Source organism: Euprymna scolopes, chromosome 36 (genome assembly GCF_053919585.1).
Source record: "Euprymna scolopes isolate OS-2025 chromosome 36, ASM5391958v1, whole genome shotgun sequence".
Classification (NCBI taxonomy): domain Eukaryota; kingdom Metazoa; phylum Mollusca; class Cephalopoda; order Sepiida; family Sepiolidae; genus Euprymna; species Euprymna scolopes.
In genome coordinates, this window is record NC_136517.1 from 43,718,406 (window position 1) to 43,743,314 (window position 24,909).

General features: G+C 34.3%; 1 protein-coding gene across 5 annotated transcripts in view; it reads right to left on the reverse strand.

Annotated features, from left to right (window-relative positions):
• The window catches only part of LOC145260432 (uncharacterized), a 544,502-nt gene that overhangs the window by 344,978 nt on the left and 174,615 nt on the right, over nucleotides 1–24,909 (reverse strand). For all 5 annotated transcript variants that reach the window (XM_080118436.1, XM_080118435.1, XM_080118434.1 and 2 more), the window contains exon 2: nucleotides 14,514–14,605. In XM_080118436.1, the coding sequence (XP_079974562.1) occupies nucleotides 14,514–14,605 (92 nt within the window). The remainder of the gene's footprint in view (nucleotides 1–14,513; nucleotides 14,606–24,909) is intronic.

Consider the following 24,909-nt stretch of genomic DNA (forward strand, 5'->3'; position numbering starts at 1 on the left):
CATGTCTTAAACATGGCCGGACAAAAAACATGTGTTCGACATGGCAGAGTCTTGTTGGATGTTGGAGTACGAGAAGAGTTTTGAACAAGAGACAAGGCGTTATTCTGGAAGTACCTGTAAATAAATGCCTGTTGTTTCAATTGAAAAAATGAAAGTCGAATTCTTTGTCTGTTTCCTTGCAACTGTCTACATACGTGTTGGTCGCAAGTGTCGACATGTAACAATAAAGTTTAAAAAAACGGTGTCCTAAAGGAGGGGAACGAAAAGGGAACCAACAAAAACTGACAATGAAAAGAAAAGAAAAAGTCCAAAGGAAAAAAAAAAAAAAAAAAAAGGAGAGATAATGAAAGAAAAATATAAAAGACTGTAAAGTTCAAAAGAGAAAAAAATAAAAGCTAAAAGAAAAAACTTGGACTCATCAAAAAAAAAAAAAAAAAAAAATGCTCGGAAATAATTTCGACTTATTTGAACTCCTTTTTTTTTCTATCTCTTTTTCAAAGAGATAAGAATATTTTCTTTTCTTCATGTAAATATGTAAACGATTTCAATGCCTCCTCCCTTATTTAGCAATAATGTAGAAGATGAATCTGTCATCAATAAGAACAAGTTTGATGATAACAGGGTCCAAAATCAACAAAACTCATCCGACTGACGCGTGCGCATCAGAAATTTCCTTAAGTAAAACCAAATGTGAATTCCATACTGAAAAAGGGAAGCTAGTTTTGACATTTGGTCAGAGTTATTAATTCATTTTTATTTTCAATCTGTTTTCGACATGAATTAACTTGATGTTTCAAGTACAGGTCGACTTTAAAGAATATGCATATCCATAAGAAATATCAGCTGAGAGAGGAAAATAAAAAAATAAAAAAATGGAGAAAGAACACAAACACGCCAGTACTTGTCCAAAACTCAACTTATTACAAAGAAAACGAAAATACAGAAAAATTCTGTATCATGGAATGAAAATGTAATTCCAAAAATTACGTAAATTGATCAAATAGTTTTGTTTGTTTTTCGTTTTTTTTACTAAGACAATCAAGTTTTATGAGAAAGCAAGGATAGCGTGTATTGCTCCGCCATCTATATATATAAAAGCGAAAATGTGTGTATGTATGTTTGTATGTGTGTTCGCTAAAAACTTTCGACAGACAACAAAAATTCACAAACTTGGTATCATATTGAAGCTCCATCCTTCGCCCAAAAAATATCGATAAATTGGCCAAAAACGTTCATTTTTTCACTCTGAAATCGACAATTTTCTACAGGGGGAGAGGTCAACATAAACCGTCCTCTCATGACGACGACCGGTTCTACGCATGCGTCAGATGACGTCATGACCTGATTTAGTTTAAATAGTTGAAGAACTGAACAAATTTCATGTACGTCATGTTAGCTCAGTTGGTAAGAGCGTTGGTTCATTATCTAAACGTTTTGGGTTCGACTCGTGGTGTGAGATGTCTTTTTTTTTTCTCGATTTTTTAAATTTAAATATTGAACCAGTGTTATTTAAGCCATTTTTCACGTAACGTTCGTCTCTGTTTTTTTTTGTTTTGTTTTTTTTTACTTTGCTTATTCTTAGGTTTTCATTAACACCCCCACCCCCGACAACATACCCAAAAACACCCGGGTACCCACCGATTTTTTAAATTTTAATATCGAAACAGGCTTATTTAAGCCATTTTTCACGTTTTTTTTTTTTGGTTTTTAGTTTTAACGTTCGTTTTTCTGTTTTCTTTTTTGTTTTTTCGATTTTTATATTTAACATCGTTCGTTTGCCTTACGTTAGTTTTTCTTTGTTTTTTTTTCGATGTTTTGATGACCCCCCCCCTACCCAGCTTCGTTTTTATGTTTTCTTTTTTTACTTCGCTTATTCTTAGGTTTTCATTAACAACCACACACACCTACAAACATTCGGGCAACACCGCGGGTACACCCCACCCCACTAGTCTATAATATAAATCTCACCTGTCTGTTTAAATGTATGTATGTTTATATGTATGTCTGCCTAAAACTTTCGACAGAGGTGACAGATTTTCAAGAGATTGATATCATTTTGAAGCACGGCCGTTCGGACGACAAATATAAAAAAAATTGGTCAAAAACATCAATTGCTTCACCCTCAACTTGACACTTTTCTACAGAGAGGGGTTGCTTTTTTTCGCCGATATTTTCGAAAGTCATCCCCTCTTTTCGACTGTCTCGCCTTAATTTAAACCTACATTACTTCCAGTTTGGCGATGGACGCAACAGTAAAGACGTTATGTTTTTTTTTTTGTTTTTTTTTACATGTTCTCCTCCTTTGCGATACAGGTTCGAGCCAGCCTGCCTACTATCACTTTTTTTGTTCAACACACGCTAGTATTTAATAAAACGAAGCAACTCAATCTGAAATACCGACAGAAATAGATCAAAATTAGTTTTAATGGTAAGGGTTTGCTAAAAATCCAAAAAATTTTTTACAAAATTTGGTATCTCAAAAGTGCATCACAGAATTAACCCCTCTATCTGCAACACAATGTAACTTTAATATCAATTAATATTATAACTTTTGTACCATTTAAAAGCCTAAAATAATCTAGTAATAATTTTTAAAAAAAATTTTTCAGCATACGAAAGGGTTTAAAACTGGCTTCGAAACACAGGCGATATTTTTTTCTCCTCCTTGCAATCGCTTTCTCATAGAAGAAACGTTACACGTCTTTCTCGGCTCTATCTTTATTTTTATAGTAAGTGCTCAACTGAGCGTCAATCTATGGTCCCCAGTACAAAACAATAAAAACTCGACTAGCTACAACCACTGTCATCAATTTTCCCCACTCACTATCTGTACCTGAATCTAAATGCAAATTCCATGAACAAACTTTTTTTTCTAAAACTGGCCGCTTGTAAAACTGTACTGTACGTTTTCAAGTCAAATGTAAACAAATTCTAGTTGTGCTTACGATTCTGAATTTGAACTGTCCCTTTAAATAATCAAATTCTGCCAATTTACACCAGTACTGATCAGTACGCTATCGTCTCACTAATCTCTTTATATCTGTTAACCTTCATCCTCGATGTATCTCTAGTGATGAGAGGTTGACATGCCGTTAAGTAAAACTCAAAACTGAAATTTCTATAGTGATGAAGATGAAAAAAATATTTGATTATTCTAAAAATAACTTTGACATCAATTCTCTCTTCCCTATGACTAGTATGGTAAAGGGAGACTACCTTCCTTTCCCTCAAATGAACTCAACAAAGTTAATAGTGACCTGACAATTGACAAGAGATAATTTTTGATCTCTAGAAAAGATTTACAGAGTGACAAAACAAAAGGTTATCTTAACAGAATTTTTCAGAATAATCAAAAAATTATGTAACCTAAATCTGATAGTCATATGGAACAAGGATAAAGAAGCAACCCGAGTAGGTATTAATGTCCCTAATGATGCTGGCTTTAACAGAGTTGAGAGGGGAAAAGGTAACAAAATACCCAGATCTTATGTACGATATGAAAAAAACCCTTGAATCTAAGGAAGACCGCCATCATTCCAGTAATTATAGGAGCAACGGGAGGGCCCATGAACAAGAATTTCAAAATCTACCTGGCAAGTACACTCAGTGAACCAAGTGCAAAAGAGATACAAACAATTTCACTTAAAGGGGTGGTTAGAATCTTAAAACGATCTCTCAGTTGGAATATCTGAGATGGAAGGTGAATATCTGGCATCCAGTAGAATGCTTCATCTCCAGTTAGAATAAAAGAAAATTGGGATGAAAAAAGAGTTAATTTTTATTCACACAAATAACAAACCGGATAGTAACCATTAAGAACGCCTTCTCAAGTATCTATAAGCAGCGCTGTCCATCTGTCACACTTCTGTTTTAAATAGCATTTTCATCGCTCATTCAGATTGAATGGACGTATATTAGTATTCATTCTCATTTCTTTATTCTAAATATAAAATAAACGCTGCCTTAAGCAGTTTAATGAGGTTAATCTACCGAACATAAAATGACTTTCAGGTTTCATTTTTTTTTTTTCTTTTTATCATTCAGTTAATGTCAAAGATGAATCTGATAATGTTAACAACTAATTACAGCACATGGTTTGTTTATTTTTCCTTTATGGGAAGGGAGTAGTCATTTTTTTTTTTTTTAATCATGTTTCTTAATCTTTACATGAGTATTACAATACAACTGCAAATTACTTAGAAATTATATCTAGTCATGGCTGACGGAACAAGAGCATGCTACCCATCGTGCAGATTCCCGAGTTCAACAAAATACGCCTGAAGAACGTTGGAGGTTACACCAATCAGCAGCTTATGGAAATAACACTCAAGACGAGAACTGTAGTTTAAAGAATCCAAATAACGCGGATTCTTTTAATCATTTCTTTATTTTTCTGGTCAATAAATAATTTAACCATTCTTAATATCAGAGCAATATTTACGTGTGGATGTGTAAAAAGTATGATTAAAATCGGAATTTTTCTACATAAGGTTAGAATTAATCAGAGAATGGAAAATTACATTTAAAAATTAAAAGTTTAGAATTAGGACTATGAGGCAGGATATAATGATAGGAAATACATGGCAGAAAAGCTAAAAAAAAAAAAAAAAAAAAAAAAAATCCTGCCTCTGGGAATTTGATGTCTAAGTGATCCAACATGTATTTTGAGTCCGCCTCCAGCCTGAGAGTGTTGAGAAAGGAAGATGCAGCTCATCTTAATGCATTTATTGAAAGTAACCATAAGTAATAATTCAAATCTCAGAGCAATTAACAAGGTTATTTGTTGTTCTTTTTAATCTATAAATATAAAAGCGAAAATGTATGTATGTTCGCTTTTTGTGCATGTCCGAGAAAGGCTTTTTCCGAGAAGCGATCGGTCGACTCACTTAAAACTTTTTATATCACGTCTAAATGATAATATCTACGAGTTAACAACGGGGGTCGCCTGTCTATTTAATTTGCTCGACTTTGAAAAGATAAATATTCAACAGTTTTCGATCGCCGCATGTGCATTAAGCTTTTTCGTATAATAAAAGTGAAACTAATTCTGGCGGCATTTTTCTGGAAACGTCCGAAAGCAATCAGAGTTTCTCCTTATATCAGAGAATTGCTATTCAATTTGGACAATCCCCTTTTTAAGGGGAGCTGGTTTTCCCTACAACATCTTGGGGAAACAAAAAAAAAAAAAAAAAATTTTAAATCCTGCCCCGCAGTAAATAAAATACTGCTTCGCAGTCAAAGTTGACCTCATTAAGTACGGGCACCTGCCAAGTTTTAATACTTAAATAAATTCAAACAAGTTTCCGTTATTATTTTGTGGTGGCCAAGTGATTAACGTCGCACATTTTTTTTTCACACTTTAATTTCCAACTTCGACTCAAGGGTTTGGGTTTGATCCTTCATACTTACCTATCAAAACATTTTTTTTATTTTACCCCCCCCCCCCGACACAAAACCCCGGGTGTTTTGATTTACCCAAAACCACAAACACCTCCAAACGCCCGGGCAACGCCGGGTACCCCCCGCTAGTCAAAGATAAAGGAAGAAAAGCTGAACATCTCTACAACTGCCACATCAGAATTACAACCACCTATAAAACTAGACATTACTAATTACTTCAGAGACATGAACAGCAGTCTCTTAACAGAAAAATTCTACGGGGATCAAAGAAAGCGGCCACGGTATGCTATAAGATGAAAAAAGAAATCTATACATGTGTGCATGTATACCAACGGCATTAACCTTAGGCAGGTTGAACCAGCTTTCTCCAAAGAAGGGAGAATCAAAGAAATATTAAATTCACAAGCGATCCCCAATCGTGTATATCTGACCCGGACGATGATGTTTGGTTTTTGTAGTTCTGGCAGGGAGGTGTCAATGTCCTATGTACAGCGCCTGGTATTCCCAAATAGTCACTCATGTGGTACTGACCAGGCTCAAAATTGCTTAACATCGATATGTCAATGTGATTAAATTAAATGCATGTAGAATAGAAATGGGCAAAAAAGACAAATCAGCAAAACATAGAAGCAAATAAATCAAAAACATTTTCTTTTTTTTTTCATCAAAGTAACAAGAATAGTTTTGGTTGTTGGTTTCTTTCAATAATCTTTTGTTTAAATATTTGCTACCTACACATCCACCTAATCACTCCCCAATACATTTTCACAGACACGTTCTCACCAACACATTCAAAATTTAAGACAATTAGTACATTTAACCGTCTAGTAAACCAGAAATCAATTTCCCTTGAAGACACCTCACCCGACTGTCTTCTCTTTTATTCACAATTCTATGCCCAATGTGAAAACATTTTACTTTCTTTTAACTTGGTTCTTGCATATCTGAAGGTACAGAACATACCAAAACATCATTTGAATTGAAAAATGTTTTAACAGAATCATAATAGAAAAATTGCTACACACGGATTAGCCTTTGAGCTTAGATTGAATCAGAAAAAAGTGAGCTTGCCAAGCCAGTAAAATTTTGTTTTGAATAAACATAAAAATTCAAAATTGGCCTCTTTCTGCTCAATATATCTGTTCTCTCTAACTTCAGGTTAAATAATATTACTTCCTGTTATACTTCCTTTTGTTTATAAATGGGCAATTATGTGCATTATTATAGTAATACACATGAAAAAAAAAAATTGTAATTGCTTAAAATATCTCAATAATGCCATATGTAGAAAGAGCTTGATGATCTAAGAAAGAATCATTTTTTTTTTTTTTTTTTTTTTTTTTTTTTAAATGTGACTAAAAATAAAGTTATGACTTTTTTTGGCCTTGCCTGTTTGGATATTTTCCCCCCTTTAAGCCATATGCGTTTTGTCACATTTTTTACACTTTTTTTTTTTTCAGTAAAAATGTTATATATTTATTAAAACGCAAGATTGGTCAAGGATATATGTAATATAAATCTATTTTTATGTAAGGTATAAGAATATATCATTGAAAATTTCCAGAAATTAATAGTTTTATTACCTTTGATTGTAGTGTTAACAGAAATATAGAATTGGATGATAGATGCCAGATAAAATAATATAGTAGGAGAGAGTAAATCAGATAGAAACTTAGAGATACATCTCTTAGCGAGTTAATTGCAAATTACAACTGTATTGCAAAACGAGCAAGCATAACTCCTGTTTCCAAAGGAGTAATCAAAGTAGTTATTAAACACACTTCTCAAGCAACTAAGGACCAAACTTTGAATGCAAAATTTATCAATATTTTTTTTAATTCTGCAGCCATGGTTGAGTGGGTAAGTTTTGATTAAAATTTTTCAGACTAGCGGATAATTTGCAACTCTTAAATTATTGAATCATACTTTTCGATATCTCAGCATATGAACCCTATCAATTCTACAAAGACTAAAAATATTAAACATTCTAATTATATATATATATATATATATATATATATATATATATATATATATATATATAACTCTGGACCATTCGAGCTTGCTTGCTTGAATCTTGTATTATAATAAAGTTATATGCTGGTCTTTGTTTACTATTTAAATATGTACAAAAGGTACACTGTTCCACAAATTAATGCTCACACTGAAAACGGACTTACATACACGATATTCCAGCATGATTGCTATACATACCTATGTATTAAAAAGAAATCTACATTCAATGAATACCGTCATTTGTATATTAGATTAAATAAAATCTATTTTAATAATTAGCTGGATTTTATTGTTTGTTGTAACAGAATCATCTTAATTGTTTTATTTATAAATATTATGTAAAGTCAATTTACATAATTTAATTTTTTTCATGTATTAATAGCTGAGAGCAGTGGCGTTTAAAAGTGGAAGTAATCTTATTTCCTGTTTAAGCTTTGAAAGTTACTTTGCGTTTGACTTTCATAAACCAAGATAGATGTGCTTTACGGTTCCCTAAATCCAACATGCAGTCACTTTTTGTAACAAGTTAGAATATTTTATTTGGTGTATCTTAAATAGTATGTCAATAATCCCTCCGCCGGGCAACGTTTCCACCAGGCAAGGCCGGGTATATGCAGCTAGTATTTATATAAACTTCCACTTTTAAAAATAAAGTATCTCTTGTGAATTTTGCATTCATTTTGTTTGTGTTTATCATTTGACATTTCCCTCACTCTAACATCTATAATATAAATCTCACCTGTCTGTTTAAATGTATGTATGCATGTATGTAAGTCTTGCAAAAACTTTCGACAGAGGCGATGGATTTTCACGAGATCGGTATCATTTCGAAGCTCAACCTTTCAGACGACAAATATCAAAAAATTGGCCAAAAACAGTAATTCCTTCACTCTCAACTGGACACTTTTCTACAGGGAGGGTCGGTTTTTTTCGCAAGTCATTCAACCCTCGACGTCACATAAAAGGTGTTATTTTGACCACCCATGATGTCACACCCACGGTAGGCACATTGGTAAGACAGTTTTTTTTTCACCTCTTTTTTCTCTGGTACGTTATGGGTTCAAGCCTGCTTACTATTCCAATTTTTTTTTTTTTTTCGCTTTTTTTCTTTTTGCTCAACCAACACCCTTACACACACAACTTTCTTTTCCGCTTTCGTATCACGGGTTCGAGCCTGCCTGCCTACTAAAACTTTTTTTTTTTTTTTTTTTGCTCAACAACGTCGGGCACTCAGGCTAGTCTATATATCTTCTATCTATCTTCTATATATATATAAAAGCGAAAATGTGTGTATGTATGTTTGTGTGTATGTATGTATGTTTGCTAAAAGCTTTCGACAGACACAACAAAAATTCAAACTTGGTCTCATATGAAAGCCCCACCTTCCCGACGACAAATATCGAAAAATTGGCCCAAAGTGACCATCAGAAGTGCATCAACTGATCGATTTTCTGCAGAGGGAGGGCCCCCAAAAAAGTGACATTTTAATGTTAAACATTACATATTTTTAAATCGATTTATAACTGCCCCAAAAAATATGGCCGCCAACTCTTCTACATAAAGTATACACGCGGCCGTTTATTTTGGGTCAACTTGTATTTAAAACCCACTGAATCATGTCACGTGATCTTGACGTCAGCAACCTCTAATGGCGGTCTGAATTTACAATTTAAAAATGTTATCGGTAAAAAAAAAATTAAAGCTAATCTATGAACTTCTACGCTATGGCAACGTTACCAAAGTTATTACCACATTCAAAATAGGTAGATACGATAGTTAAACGAAAAATAATAAGCCAAACATGTGAAGTAAAAAAAAATATGCTTACAAAAAATATTAACAAACGAAGTTTTTAAATATAAAAACAGCCAGACGCCATTTTCCAGTCTTTAGAATAAGGAAGACGAAGTGAGAGAGAGAGAGTGAGAGAGAGAGACGCAAACAGAGAGAGAGAGAGAGTGAGAGAGAGACGCAAACAGAGAGAGAGAGAGAGAGTGAGAGAGACGCAAACAGAGAGAGAGAGAGAGAGAGAGAGAGAGACGCAAACAGAGAGAGAGAGTGAGAGAGAGACGCAAACAGAGAGAGAGAGTGAGAGAGAGACGCAAACAGAGAGAGAGAGAGTGAGAGAGAGACGCAAACAGAGAGAGAGAGAGTGAGAGAGAGACGCAAACAGAGAGAGAGAGAGAGAGAGAGAGAGAGAGAGAGAGACGCAAACAGAGAGAGAGAGAGAGACGCAAACAGAGAGAGAGAGAGAGAGAGACGCAAACAGAGAGAGAGAGAGAGACGCAAACAGAGAGAGAGAGAGAGAGAGAGTGAGAGAGAGACGCAAACAGAGAGAGTGAGAGAGAGAGACGCAAACAGAGAGAGAGAGAGAGTGAGAGAGAGACGCAAACAGAGAGAGAGAGTGAGAGAGAGACGCAAACAGAGAGAGAGAGAGAGACGCAAACAGAGAGTGAGAGTGAGAGAGAGACGCAAACAGAGAGTGAGAGTGAGAGAGAGACGCAAACAGAGAGTGAGAGTGAGAGAGAGACGCAAACAGAGAGTGAGAGTGAGAGAGAGACGCAAACACAGAGAGAGAGAGTGAGAGAGACGCAAACACAGAGAGAGAGAGTGAGAGAGACGCAAACACAGAGAGAGAGAGTGAGAGAGACGCAAACACAGAGAGAGAGAGTGAGAGAGACGCAAACACAGAGAGAGAGAGTGAGAGAGACGCAAACACAGAGAGAGAGAGTGAGAGAGACGCAAACACAGAGAGAGAGAGTGAGAGAGACGCAAACACAGAGAGAGAGAGTGAGAGAGACGCAAACACAGAGAGAGAGAGTGAGAGAGACGCAAACACAGAGAGAGAGAGTGAGAGAGACGCAAACACAGAGAGAAAGAGTGAGAGAGACGCAAACACAGAGAGAGAGAGTGAGAGAGACGCAAACACAGAGAGAGAGAGTGAGAGAGACGCAAACACAGAGAGAGAGAGAGTGAGAGAGACGCAAACACAGAGAGAGAGAGTGAGAGAGACGCAAACACAGAGAGAGAGAGTGAGAGAGACGCAAACACAGAGAGAGAGAGAGAGACGCAAACACAGAGAGAGAGAGTGAGAGAGACGCAAACACAGAGAGAGAGAGTGAGAGAGACGCAAACACAGAGAGAGAGAGTGAGAGAGACGCAAACACAGAGAGAGAGAGTGAGAGAGACGCAAACACAGAGAGAGAGAGTGAGAGAGACGCAAACACAGAGAGAGAGAGTGAGAGAGACGCAAACACAGAGAGAGAGAGTGAGAGAGACGCAAACACAGAGAGAGAGAGTGAGAGAGACGCAAACACAGAGAGAGAGAGAGTGAGAGAGACGCAAACACAGAGAGAGAGTGAGAGAGACGCAAACACAGAGAGAGAGAGAGAGAATGAGAGAGACGCAAACAGAGAGAGAGAGAGAGAGAGATCCGAAATCGACAGGGGGGAGGATCAACAACGCATGCGTCGGATGACGTCATGACGTCGTGACCTGATTTACTTTAAATAGTTGATAAACCGAATAAACTTTATATACGCCGCTTTAGCGCAGGTAGTTATGGCCTTGGTTCATTATTTAAACATTTTGGGTTCGAATCGTGATGTAAGATGTCTTTTTTTTTTTTTTTGATTTTTTTTAATTTAAATATTGAACCCCGTATTATTTACGCCATTTTTCACGTAACGTTCGTTCGTTTTTCTGTTTTAATCGTTCGTTTGCCTTACGTTATTTTTTTTTGTGTGTTTTACCCCCCCCCCCCCGACTTAATTAAAACGTTTTTTCTTACTTCGCTTATAACAATGCTTACATCGTCATCGTCGTAACGCTCGACGACTTTCAAACATCTTTCACTTCCGGCTGGCCGATTTTATTTACAAATTTCGCCTCAGGGGTTCAGCTTCGATCCTACCCCCCCCCCCCCGGTTTCTTTTTTATTTATACCACACACCCCTACAAACACCCGGGCAATGCCGGGTACCACTCGCTAGTATATATATATAAAAGCGAAAATGTGTGTGTTTGTATGTCTCGCAAAAACTTTCGACAGAGGCGATGGATTTTCACGAGATAGGTATCATTTTCAAGCTCGAACCTTCGGCCGACAAATATCGAACAATTGGCCAAAAACATTCATTCCTTCACCCTCAACCAGACCCTTTTCTACCATGAGGGGCGGAAAAAAAATTGTATCTTCATGACAAGATTGCTTCTATGCATGTGCAAATGACGTCGGAACTTGAATTAGTTTAAATATTAAAAAAAAAAAAAAACGCCCCAATTTTGCCAACATCCTCTTAGCTCAGTTGATTGGAGCGTGGCGTCATTATCTAAAGGGTGTAAGTTCAAATTGTGATGTGAGAGGTCGTCTTGTTTTTTCGATTTTTAAAGGTTTAATATTGAAACAGAGTTATTTATGCCATTTTTCACTTATGCTTTTTTTTTGTTTTTATTTTTCAGATTTTTTTAAAAGTTTTAACGTTCGTTTTTCAGGGGGAGGGGTCCATCACATTCGCGTTTTTTTGGTTTTGTTTTTACGATTTTAAGAAATTTTAACATCGTTCATTTGCCCTACGTTTGTTGTTTTTTGGGGTTTTTTTGTCGATTTTTTAAAGTTTTAACATTGTTTTTTTATAATATTTAAACTGGGTTATTACTTCGATTATATTTTTGTTTTAATTTACCCCCACCCGAGCACACACACATGTAAACACATCTGGGCAACGCCGGGTAACCCCGCTAGTCTATAAATATAAAAGCGAAAATGTGTGTATGTATGTATGTTTGTATGTGTGTCCGCTAAAAACTTTCAACAGACATGACAAAAATTCACAAACTTGATATCATATTGAAGCTCCATCCTTCGATCGAAAAATATTGAAAAATTGGCCAAAAACGTTGATTGGGGTCAACAAAAACGGTCCTCTCGTGACGACGACCGGTTCTACGCATGCGTCAGATGACGTCATGACCTGATTTACTTTAAATAGTTGAAAAACTGACTAAATTTCATGTACGTCGCGTTAGCTCAGTTGGTTAGCGTGTTGGTTCGTTATCTAAACGTTTTGGGTTCGAATCGTGGTGTGAGATGTCTTTTTTTTTTTTTTTTTAAATTTAAATATTGAACCAGTGTTATTTAAGCCATTTTTCACGTAACGTTCGTTTTTCTGTTTTTTTTTTTTTTTCTTCACTTATCCACCCCCGACCACACACCCAAAAACACCCGGGTACCCACCGATGTTTAAATTTTAATATCGAAACCGGCTTATTTAAGCCATTTTTCATGTGTTCGTTTTTCTGGGTTTTTTTTCGATTTTTACATTTAACATCGTTCGTTTGCCTTACGTTAGTTTTTGTAGTTTTTTTTCGATGTTTTGATTACTCCCGCCTCAAGTTTTAAGGTTTTCTTTTTTACTTCGATTATAACAAACAAACCTGGTCATTCACCTCATTTGCTGAATAGCTCGACTTCCGTGCGCGCACCTTTCAATTTGGTTCTTACTTAAATAAATTCAAACATCTTTCAGTAACTCATTCTGGCTGGCCGATTTTATTTTCAAACTTCGCCTCAGGGCTTCGGGTTCGATCCTACCTGGTTTCTTTTTTATTTAACAGCACAGACACCTCCAAACACCCGGGCAATGCCGGGTATATATAAAAGGCAAAGTGTGAGGGGGGGGGGGTATGTCTTGCAAAAATTTTCGCCAGATAGGCATTATTTTCAAGCTCCAACCTTCAAGCAGACAAATATAGAAAAATTGGCTAAAAACATTAATTCCTTCACCCTCAACCAGACGCTTTTTTTACAGGGAGAGTAGCAAAAAATCGTTCCTTCATGACAAGATAACGATATATGCATACGCCAATGACGGCATACATTGAATTAGTTTAAATATTATAAAAACCGACCCAATTTCAGTGAACCTTTCTTAACTCAGTTAGTTAAAGAGCAGCATCATTATCTAAAAGTTGCAAGTTCGAATCTTGATGTAGGATACCTTTTTTTTTTGTTTTTCCGATTTGTTTTTTTTTAACAAGTTTTAACATTGTCCGCCGTTTTTTTTTTTTTTTTTTTACACACCTCGATTTTTTCCATTATTGAAACAGTTCATTCTTTCTTTTTCCATCACGTACACTGTTTTTTATAGATTTTCTAAAGTTTATCATCGTTTTTTTTTTTTTGTTTTTTTTTTTTTAATTGTTTGGATTCTCCCCCCCCCCAAAAAAAAAAACACACCTTGATTTTTTTGTTTTCGCATGTTCGCTGTTTTCTTTAACCTGTTTTTTTTTTTTTTTTTTATATTGAAACAGCCCATTTTGTTTTGATTTATCCCCTCTCCAACACACACCTCCAAACCCCGGGCCAGTGCCGGGCACTCCCATTAGTCTATAATATAAATTTCACTTGTGTTTAAATGTATGTTTGTCTCGCAAAAAATTTCGACATACGCGACGATTTTCACGAGATCGGTATCATTTTGAAGGTCGACCCTTCAGACGACAAATATAAAAAAATTCGCCAAAAACATTAATTCCTTCATCCTCAATTCAGCACTTTTGTACAGGAAGGGGTCGCTTTTTTCTTTTTTTTTCCGATATTTTCAAAAGTCATCGCCTCTTTGCGATTGTCTAGCCTAAATTTAAACCTATGTCACTTCCGGTTTGGCGATAGGCACAACAGCTAACATGTCACATTGTTTTTACACGTTCTTTTCCTCCTTTGCGGTATGGGTTTGAGTCTGCCTGCTACCGCTTTTTTTTTTTTTTTTGCTCAGACACCTCCGAAGACTCAGGCTAGTCAAAGTAGAAATCTAAAAACAATTTTTGTTAAAAATTGTTCTCAAAAGTCGGTTTTCTCCAAAAAATCTTTCCCCCAAATAGGAAGCCTTTTACAAAGGGAGGGGGAGGTGGCTTCAAAAGTTTTGTGAATTAAAGAAAATTATTCAAAGTCAACATCTTCACATGGTCTACACACCTGTCATGACTGAACATGCTACACGATTCTCAACTGATGCTATCTCTATATAACCGGATTTTTAAATACCTGAACCAAGAACAGGAATGCTATCTTTACAAAAACACGTTTAGTGACTTACCCAGCCGGATATGCTATGGCCCCAGTATTTGGATCACATGTGAGACCAGCAGTGGAACTTATAGTTAATCCAAGAACTTTTTCCAGTGTAACCTGAAACAGAAAAATAGAAAAGTTAGTTTAATTGCAAACAACAGAAAATCTTTAAATGATCATTGGTTTAAGGAATTGGCTTTAAGTAAAAAAAAAAAAAAACATTTTTATGAAAAAGTTGGTTGAATGTTGAGATGTTATGAATATCATGCTATAATAACTGGAATGAATAAAACTTGTACAGAAAAAAAACAGGAAATTGTGTAATCAAAAGTAAATCCAGCTACTGGAGACTAAAAAAAAACTAATTTGAAAAAAAAAAATAGTTAATTAAAAAAAAAAAAAAAAAAAAAAAAGTTAATTTTTTTTAAGTGTTCAAAACGAAAAAGAAATACAAAAATTTTTTATATCATTCAGATGGTTTTAAGCCAGAATCCGTACTAATCAACAATCTGCAAATGATGTCTAGGCTACCTTGGACATACTCTAAGGTTGGCCACAGACTAGAGAATTACCAACCAAGTACTCCAATGGAACCCTGGTGGAAAAAGAAAACCCAAAAATAAATTAGAAACAGACAGATTTGATTGCAATGAAAAGAAACTAGTATGATGCTGTGGATCTGACTCCAGATAAAAAGCCTTTTGCATCACAAGAGATGTGAATTCTTAAATCCAAGTTTCATGTTGTAAAAATTTCGATTGATTATTAAAAAAATTTTATTAGAATTTAAATCCTATAGTCTAGAAGACTTTAAGATAAGACTCCAAAAATCTTATTTCATTTCGTGCAAGCAAAGGCTCCAGAGTTTTATTACATTTTGACGATGGCATTGCAAGTTTTCATTTAAAAAATATTAATAGTGCATAAGAATGTGCAAGTCATACAGTTATTTTAATTTGTTTTTTGTCTACTTCATCATAAATATGTTATTAATGTAATTGCTACTGCTGTCAAGTGTCTGAGTCACTGTTTTAAAGTCTGATTCTTTAACTTAAATAGATTTGTCTCATTCCCAATATTTTAGACACAAGTCAACAAAATAATCCATGTAAATGAAACGAAAACACCATTTTCTAGTGATTCTTGGATTTTTTTTATTATTATTAAATTTCGACAATGATATTGCATGTTTTGATTTTAAGTTACCTACAATGTTACACTAATGAAAAATGTTTATTTCAAACTTATATACAATAAGAAAGGAGAAGGTAAATGCCAGAGAGATAGCATCTTCAGATCAAATAGTTACTACAAAGGTTTGACGAAAAAAAAATAAAAATTAATTAACCTCTCAAAATTTCTTATTACTGGATTCCTCACGAAAATAAAGACAGCACCTGTTTTAAATGTGAGGAGAAAATATAGTTCTCCCAGGAAATATTTTTTTGCATTGATTGGGAAAATGTATAAATAAACTGTCTCAGTCTAGGTTTTCTTTTCCTATGAACGAGGACAGGAAAGATTTGTTTATCTGCTCCCGTCTCCAGACACTGAATTGGAAAGTAATATGGAGGTGAGAAACAAACTTGCTACTTATGTTGTTGGTGCGTTTTTGAATAGAAGAGATGGGTCACATCATTGAAAGCGAGAAAAAAAAAAAAAAAAAAAGAAAAAAAAAAGCGCCAAAAACACATCTGATTCAGATGTTACTCATCACTTGTCAACAAAAACGGGCATATATTTTGCTGTAATCACGAATGGGTTACCACTCACAGTCAATGCTAGCAGAATGAAGAGAAAAAGCAAGGGCTATTCGGAAAAATACAAACATCATCTAAAGTCTAAGAAAAAAATTAAATAATTTTATTAATTTTATAAAAATAGAATTTATATAACATTATGTGGTGTTCCAACTGCACACATGCATATATATGCAGTTAGAACACTAAATGATGTTATATAAATTCTATTATTATTAAATGAATAAAATCATTTAGATATGTATCAATGATAGGACGATTCCAATACCTCCTCCCGATTCTGGTACAATTACCGATTCCGATTCTTTATAAATCTCTAGATGTTTAATAGTTATTTATTTGCGATTATCGTAAAAACACATGTTAAGTATGCATATATTTTCTCAAACATAAAACTACACTTGTCGGGTATGATCTCTGGTTTTTAGTTTTACTGGTAGTTTTTAAAAAAATCAATAAACATTTATTATTTTATCATTACTAAGAGCAGTGAAAGATTTTTCTTTAAACAAAATCAAAGAAAACAAGATAATTAAAAGCATCATCTTTGGTATCAGAAAATAAGCACAATTTTTTTTTTCTGATTCCTATACACCAAAAAGTCCCAATTTTTTCAATTCCCAATTTTGATTAATCCGTCCCAACACTAATAGAAAAGACAGAAAAGAAAACAAAAAAGAAAAAGATTCTTTCTGTGTTTATTTGTTTTTCCTGTCTTTTATACATTCTGTCTCCACAAGTTTTCATTTTGAAGGATTATCATGATGCAATACATATTGTGAATCATCATAAATCTTGAGGTAATGACAGTATTTGATAGTTGAACTTTTTTTCTTCATTTTTCTTTCTTGGGAGATTGTACTCCTGGGTATGGGGCAGCCAAATCATCTGTCAACATTCCCCTGTTTTTTATTTTTTATTTTTTTTATTTAACTTCAGTAAGTTTTAAGATATCAAGGGGCTCCCTCCTGGAGCTAACACTTGATTCTGTTATGATTTAAATTTATATCCGAGGGCTCTTTTAGGAATAGATGCTGTTCCCTTTATGGCTAGTGTGTATTCAGGGATTACCAGGTAACTAATTGAAAGCCGTACAATATGGCCAGCACTCGTTCAAGCCTTTCCAAATCAAATGAGACAGTTTAACTCTTCATAAGCGATAACCGATACAGCACACACATTGAATACAAGCTGCAATTTTAACCATAACTTGGGAAGGGAGAGCTTAATCTTTTCAAATGGGCGTATAGTTAAGAGAAATGGATTCAATAGGAATAGTTAACCGAGCAGGATTTAATCCCAAGTATTTTTCACAAAAAAAGTGGCAACACGTTTGATGCTCCATGAGGATTAGCATTCTATTTCATTGTTCGCTAATTAATCTAGAAGAAAAATACCTTTTCCAACATTTTAAAGTTTACATTTATTAATACTACTTCTGATTGGATGTTAACAGGAGAGGGAGAGTGGCATGTGTAGGAAGGTTATTAAATATCGAATATTTAAATTGGTGATGTGTTGTTCACACCTGCTCATTAAATATGACAGAATCTATTAAATCAGTGGAATTAAAAATGAGAGGAGAGCGGCTCTTCTTGCTGTTTATTTCTCGTTTTATCAGGAGGAGGATGCAAAGCAATTTAAAAAGTTATCAATGGAGTCAAGTGAGGAACAAAAAGGGCAACAGTAACAAAAATTGGGCTTCTCCTTGAAGTATGGGGTGGAGAGCCAAGTTCCATATGTTATATTTCTTAATTCAAGGTATCATTTTAAGTGCTTAAAGACAAATTGGGAGAGTACTGACGGGAAGGTGGGGAGGAGTATAAAGGAGAATAATAAAGCATGAAATAAAATAATAAAAAAAGGGGGTGTGAAAGAGGAGGGCGAAGAGAAAAGGGAAGGGAAGAGAAGTGAAAGAGTGAGAGAGAAGAAACAGTGGAGGAGGGGGATAATAAATAAGATGGAGAAAAGGAGGATGATGAGAAAGAGGAAGAAGGACTGGAAAGAGAATGGAGAAGAAAAACAAAGATGGGAGGGGGGCATGTCAAGATTATAAGTTAACAGATGAATCTGATAACCAGCTTACACATGAAATTGAAAGTTCCCATAAAAACCTTTTCCATGTTTACACCGATTAGATTGATTGTATCATTTGTGTCCAATTTGATTGCCCACCAGAAATAATCGAACCTAAAAACTGATGAGCATAGACATAGGATCAACAGCACACAGTGACTCACAGGTTCTCATTCTCCACTCATCAGAACATTTTTTTCTTTTGCCTCATGAACGAAAGGCAAAAAAACTGTCACTCACTATGTGCTGTTGAGTACATATTTATGCTTATCAAACTCAGAGCTCTAGCTCTATTTTCATGGCAGGAGTCGTGGAATCATAAGGTATAAAGTTCAACTCAGACTCCTGGGACTCCAAAATATCCAACTCCAACAGTTTTTTTTTAAAGTCTTCCAATATTTAGACTCGATTTTTTGGAGATTAAAGAATTCAATTATTAGCATTCTTAGACTTCAGTTCCTTCCCAAACTTCCAACACCACAACCTTGGTGCATAATTCCTCCCCACAAAAGGTAAAGGCAGTCTACCTCATAAAATACTTTTGTAAAACCTTTATAGATCATTTCATCATTGAAGCAAATCTAATAACGTTTGCATGGCCCCATACTGATCCTTTTCCTTTTAATTACTACAAAAAGGGTTAATAAGGGCTCGAACGATGGCGTACCTATAGACCAAAAAGAAAAATTATCAAAAACAACTGTGATTAATAATATATAAAAATAAATTGCTGTTAAATTCCCTACATGAGCTTGAATCTAATTAAGATTGTGTATTACCGTCTGCCGCCTGGAAAACTTGTCAGATGCGATAAAAAAAAAATTTAAAAAAAAAAAGCAAAAGTGAAAATTAGTTATAATCGCATAAAAAAACATAAGAGAAAACACAGATTGACACATTCTGTAAATTCTCTGGGGAGAACTTGAATGCCTACTAGAAACTGTCCTCGAGTGTCTAAGGTCTGTCTGTACAGGGGTTTGTCAGAATAACCTGGCATGAGGATACTTTTTCCATAGAAGCAAACCCTGACCAAATATTCAAAACCACATAGTATTCGCTGCCCAAATAAGATCTCACTTTGGCTAAGCCACATTAGCCTTTATGAGGAATGGTGCACCTTCTCCAAGTGATGTTACCTCAGGTAATAGCCCGAAGCTGGATACTCCACCAGACTAGATAAATTCATGTCCTGGAATCCAGTAAGACCAAGAGACCAAAATGAAAGATATACTATAACGTATGAAAATGGTTAATTGGGGAGAGGAAAATTATGTTCTCAATTTCTTTACTAACTCAGTGTTTGAGAGATAAAGAACTTAAATGGAACATTCGAATATCTATGTATCTCATATAGAGTTCAAGTATTAGCCCCAAGTTGTGGGCCCCTTGACTTCTGAGAACTTCGACTGAAGTAAAATAAAACAAAAAATTAATATTAGTTAACTCTAAGTGTGTTTGTGATACAATCATAGAAAAAACGTTATAAAATCAGTAAATTGGTGATTTAGGTTGCTAAAAGAGGGCTTGAAAATAAGTTATTTCTTCTGACTCCCTCTATGCTATTAGTAATCAAAACAAAACCTGTTGATTGAATTAAATATTTTAATTGTAAAACTGAACCGTCCGAGCGTCCTTGCTTGCTTGAATCGTGTGTGTGTGTGTGTGTGTGTGTGTGTGCATTTATACACACCCACAAGAATCGGCTTTCACTTTTAGCTCTTCCTCCTTCCCTTTTTTCTTTTCTTTTTCTTCCTTATCTCCTAACTGATGTGCCCAGGAATGATAGTGGTGGGGGGGGGGTATACAAGAGAGCAACATAAGTCAGTCATACATTTTCTGACCACATAAAAAAATTCTAGTAAAATTAAAAGCATTTTTATAACTGAATAATCTCAAATCTGAAACCCCTTTTGGCATAGATATGTCAAATCCACATTCCCCTACTGTTTGGACCTATACACACTAGTATGCTTAAGATTGAGGGCGGCCATCAAACAAGCATAGGAATACTTTTCTTTCTCATCTTCCATTACCTCTATCTCGACCTTTAATCCCTCTCCACCCTTTCCAATTCATTCCTACATCTAAACAGACTCAAATCCGCACCACTACTGAGTCTTATTTATATACAACCAAATCTTATTTTTCATAACAGTGGGCAGAAATTTCTGATATTTTCATTACAAACTTTGCTTTAGTATAAGCTGTATCGTCTGAAGAGGTTTCTAGTTACTGGTAACTAGCTGACCGAAACATGCTCAGAAATGTGTAACAACATATTACTGCTCATGTAAAAAAGAGTGTGTGTGTGTGTATATATATATATATATATATATGCGTGTGTGTGTATATATATATATATATATATGCACACACAAGTGACCTTGTCTCTGTATGTGTGTGGATATTCTCTACCAAACGGCTTTCTGAATTTTTGGTCTTCAGACTTGGAACTTGATATATAAAGGTATTTGGACCTATGAAACACTTTCGATTTGTTTGTTTGTTTTAGCCGGTAAAAGTAGCTGCTATGGGGGTCAAAACATTTTTTTAAATTTACCTTGGCCTGGCGTAAATCGACTATCACAATTTCTATCTGCTCATGTGCTAATTAACAGTTATAGGTTAAACTTCTTTTTTTCCTGCTTTTGTATACGTATGGACTTAGATTTTACACGAACAGACAAAACTGGAAAGCTGTATGTTTTTGTTTTGATTCTAGCTGATGGCAGCCAAGTCATTTTTTATTTTTTCTTTCTTTTAACTTTTTAAATCATTACTATCTATCGGGTACAATCGGTAGAGAATTGGCTCTATAATAATAATACAAAATCTGCATGAATTAAAATATATTTCACAGTATTTTACAACAGGGCAATGCTGGCAACGCCGGGGAGTCTGCTAATCAAAGATTGAAAGTAGGTTGAAATTTTAAAAAAAAAATGAACCAATATTTGCCTTATCTTATGGACTAAATAATTTTTTTTTTTTTTTTTTTTTACCTCTTTGGCTAAAAACATTTCAGACAATATTTGGAGACAGCTGACTCGCTGAATAGTAAAGAAAAAGTGACTAGCTGAGGGATAGAAATAGCATTTTCGTTGGTCCAGCATGCTAAAGTTTAAAATGCCAATTTCTTTTCTTTTTTTTTTTTGGTCTGTCAAGCATCTTCATTGCTAAAATATATATTGAAAAAAAAAAAAAAAAAAAAAAAATGAAAGCATTATTTCAACATTAAATAACCTTTAAAAGGTATTGGTTTGATGATAAATCACCCCCTCCTTGCACACAAACTAATCTTATAAAATAATATATCTTAACCTTTTTTATTTCTTTGTTTTTATTAATTTTTGACCCCTAAATCTTTCCAAGAGGGATCTCTATATCCAGCCAGCTGAACTTTTTCTGCTTACAAATGTGGGCTTGTACCAGGAAGTTGGATTGCTGAATCATTTTACCATCCCTACATGCCCTTCTCATAAAAAAGGTTTAAGCCCCCTTATCCTGTTTGCACTTAGGAAAAGTACTTAAATATTTTTTTTTTTTTTTTTTCATCAGAACGCCCCCCCCTCCCCCAACACCTTCAATCTCCCGGATGGTATTTAATTAGTTGTTACAATCATCCGGGTTTTTATGAGATAATAATATCAGCTATTAATAGATTACCTTTTTAGTATTTAGTACTTGAAATATTTATTTAAAAAAATGTATTTTTCTTCTTTCCTTTCTCTTTTATTCGTCCACCTCCACTATGTTGCTTGTTTCCTTGCTTCATTTTATTTTTTCAATAAGGCCATAGGGGAGAGAACCAAGCAAAAAAAAAAAAAAAAAATTCATCCCAAAGCAGCAAAACTAAAGCTGGCTTGCCAGGACACTATATTTATACAAATGTGGGCATATTTTATTGGTTTGAAAATATAGGTTCATTTTTACCAATTGTCAAAAAATCTTAATCTTAGAATAGTATTATAATCTTCAAAAAGCCTGCAAATATTCATGTAGTTTCATCCTATAGAACCAAAGATATGAGCATTTCAATAATCAATTTGGCTACGAATGTGTGTGTGTGTATATATGTATATATATATACACACACACCCACATAACCTTTTTTTGGCGATTTTATAAGTCCCAAATCTCAGCGACTATTAATGAGAATTTAATAAATGAATGCTCGTTGGAAACGTAATGACCTGAATTGTGTAGTAGGCCATGTGACATTGATCCTTAAAGGTTGCACATTATAGTAGTATATTTATTCATTCACTCCTAAACTTATTAACTGATCATTATGAGTGTTGGTCAATTGTTTTTGTTAGATGGCATGTCAACCATTTTAAGGTTATTTAATGCCTAATTCAATAATTTTGAAAATAGTTTTTATGCTTTAAGTTTTTTATATCTTCAAAAATTTTATTCATGGAGTTTGGTTTGGTTTGGTTGCTTTGTAGAAGAATGTTTTTTTTTTTTGTTTTTTTTGCAGAACATTAATTTTGAAACATATGGGTAGGTAGTGTGATTTACATATAGTTTAATGCAAGAGGAATGCAAGCTATTTGTAAAAGTTAAATTACTCCTGATTTTTGTGAAGTATAAAACATCAATTAATAAATATTCCTTAAATTTTAGATTCTTTAGCGCATCTTAAGAGGTTTTTTTGAAGACATAATACAATAGAACCCCAGGATACGGCATCAAAAATTTGTAACAAAATACAGTACAGTATATAATCAACTAACATTATAAACATCACCGTAAGGCAGGGGGCAAATACCGTAACCAGGGGCCGGTAAATTTTGTATTCCACATCGTAACCTGAAAAAAAAAAAAAAAAAAAAAAAAGTATCCCAGGGCCACCGTATCCCGGGGTACTACTGTGTGGCTCGATCTCCCATTTGGAAACAGATCAGAATTGCATTTGATTTTAATGTTCATAATGGGACATAAAAGTAGTGCAAAATTGTTCAGGAATTAATTTACCAATCCAAAGATGGCTCTTCCTCTAGTTTTATCATAAAAATCAATTCCCTTGTTCTTAAATACCAAAACAATATCTATGGAAAATATTTTATACAATCTATTGAATACAAGTTGCTATTTTGGAAAGAGAAATCATAGGTTCATACCCTTCCCCAACTGTTTTAGATTCATGATGATTTGAACTCCAAGTTGACACGAGAGTTTGCATCCATTATTTATAGTATCAAGCACAGAGTATACATAGTGGAACGTGCTCAGAAAAAGGGGCTGCTGGTCGAGACAGTAAATGATCCAAGAGTAATTGACGTGCCACAAAATAAGTAATCAGAGAAGACAGAAAATGATAACTTATAAATTATCTCCAATGAAGGAAATACCAGCATCTGGTGGTGATATTAAGAAGCAGTCTCTCCCCAACCCCATGCATAGCAGAAGGGGAGAAGGTTAAAAACCAGTTTAGACAAATACAGAAGTGCTTATAGATTAAAAGAAGCAGCTGGGGAGCCTCAATGGATCCTTATGCTCCCGTTTTTGGAGGGGAGGTAGGAGATAGATAATGAAAATAAAAAAAAGATATTGTATAACCTAAACAATTAACAGGAACCATTTGCTGTCATACCAAGGTGATAAGGATAACCCTGTGTCATACACATTCAATTTGGGCATCATATATATATATATATATATAATATAAATATATATACATAATATAAAGCTGAATGTCTGTGTGTGTGTCTGGTCACGAATGGGTTCCTATATGGTGGACTATTTTAAAAAACTGATTGCATATAATAATAGAAGATGTATCGGGATACAGGAATGGGTATGTTTGATCTGGCAGAACGGTGGTTCATTAAAATTGTGAGGTCTGCGTTTGCGCCTGGTCCACAAAGTATGGAAATTAAAAATTTAAAAAATTAAAAAAAAAAAACGTTTACAAGTGTTTTTGATATAGATGTACATAATACTTTGATAAGTATGTTTTAACTTAATAGGGATGATATAAAATTGTGGGGTCTGCGTTCGCACCTGGCCTCCATAGAATGGAAATAGGCACAAACTTTAATAAAGACTTTTCATATCTATCTGTGTAAGTATACTTTGATAATTATGTTTCAGTTTGAAGAAAAATGGTATAGTAAAATTATGGGGTATTCGTTCACGCCTGACTTCCATAGAATGGAAATATGCCACAAAGTTTAAGGTTTTTTAATATAGATCCACAGAATATTGTGACAAGTGTTTCAGTGTGAACAGGTATGGTATAATAAATTATGGGGTTTATCTATTTTATTTTTACTTTCATCATATTTTGCTTTGGTTTTGATACCCCCAAATTCGAAGCTATCTCTTTATAACCCTTCCTTTTCATAATCTATCATACTTTCATAAATCAGAGTCATTTACTGTAGGCTGTTTTTTAACCCAGTCAACGACGGGTACTTTTGCTAGTATATATATATATATATATATATATATATATATATATATATGTGTGTATATGTGTGTGTGTGTGTGTATATATGTGTGTATATGTGTGTGTGTGTGTGTGTATATATATATATATATATATATATATATATATATATATATACTTATTTTGTT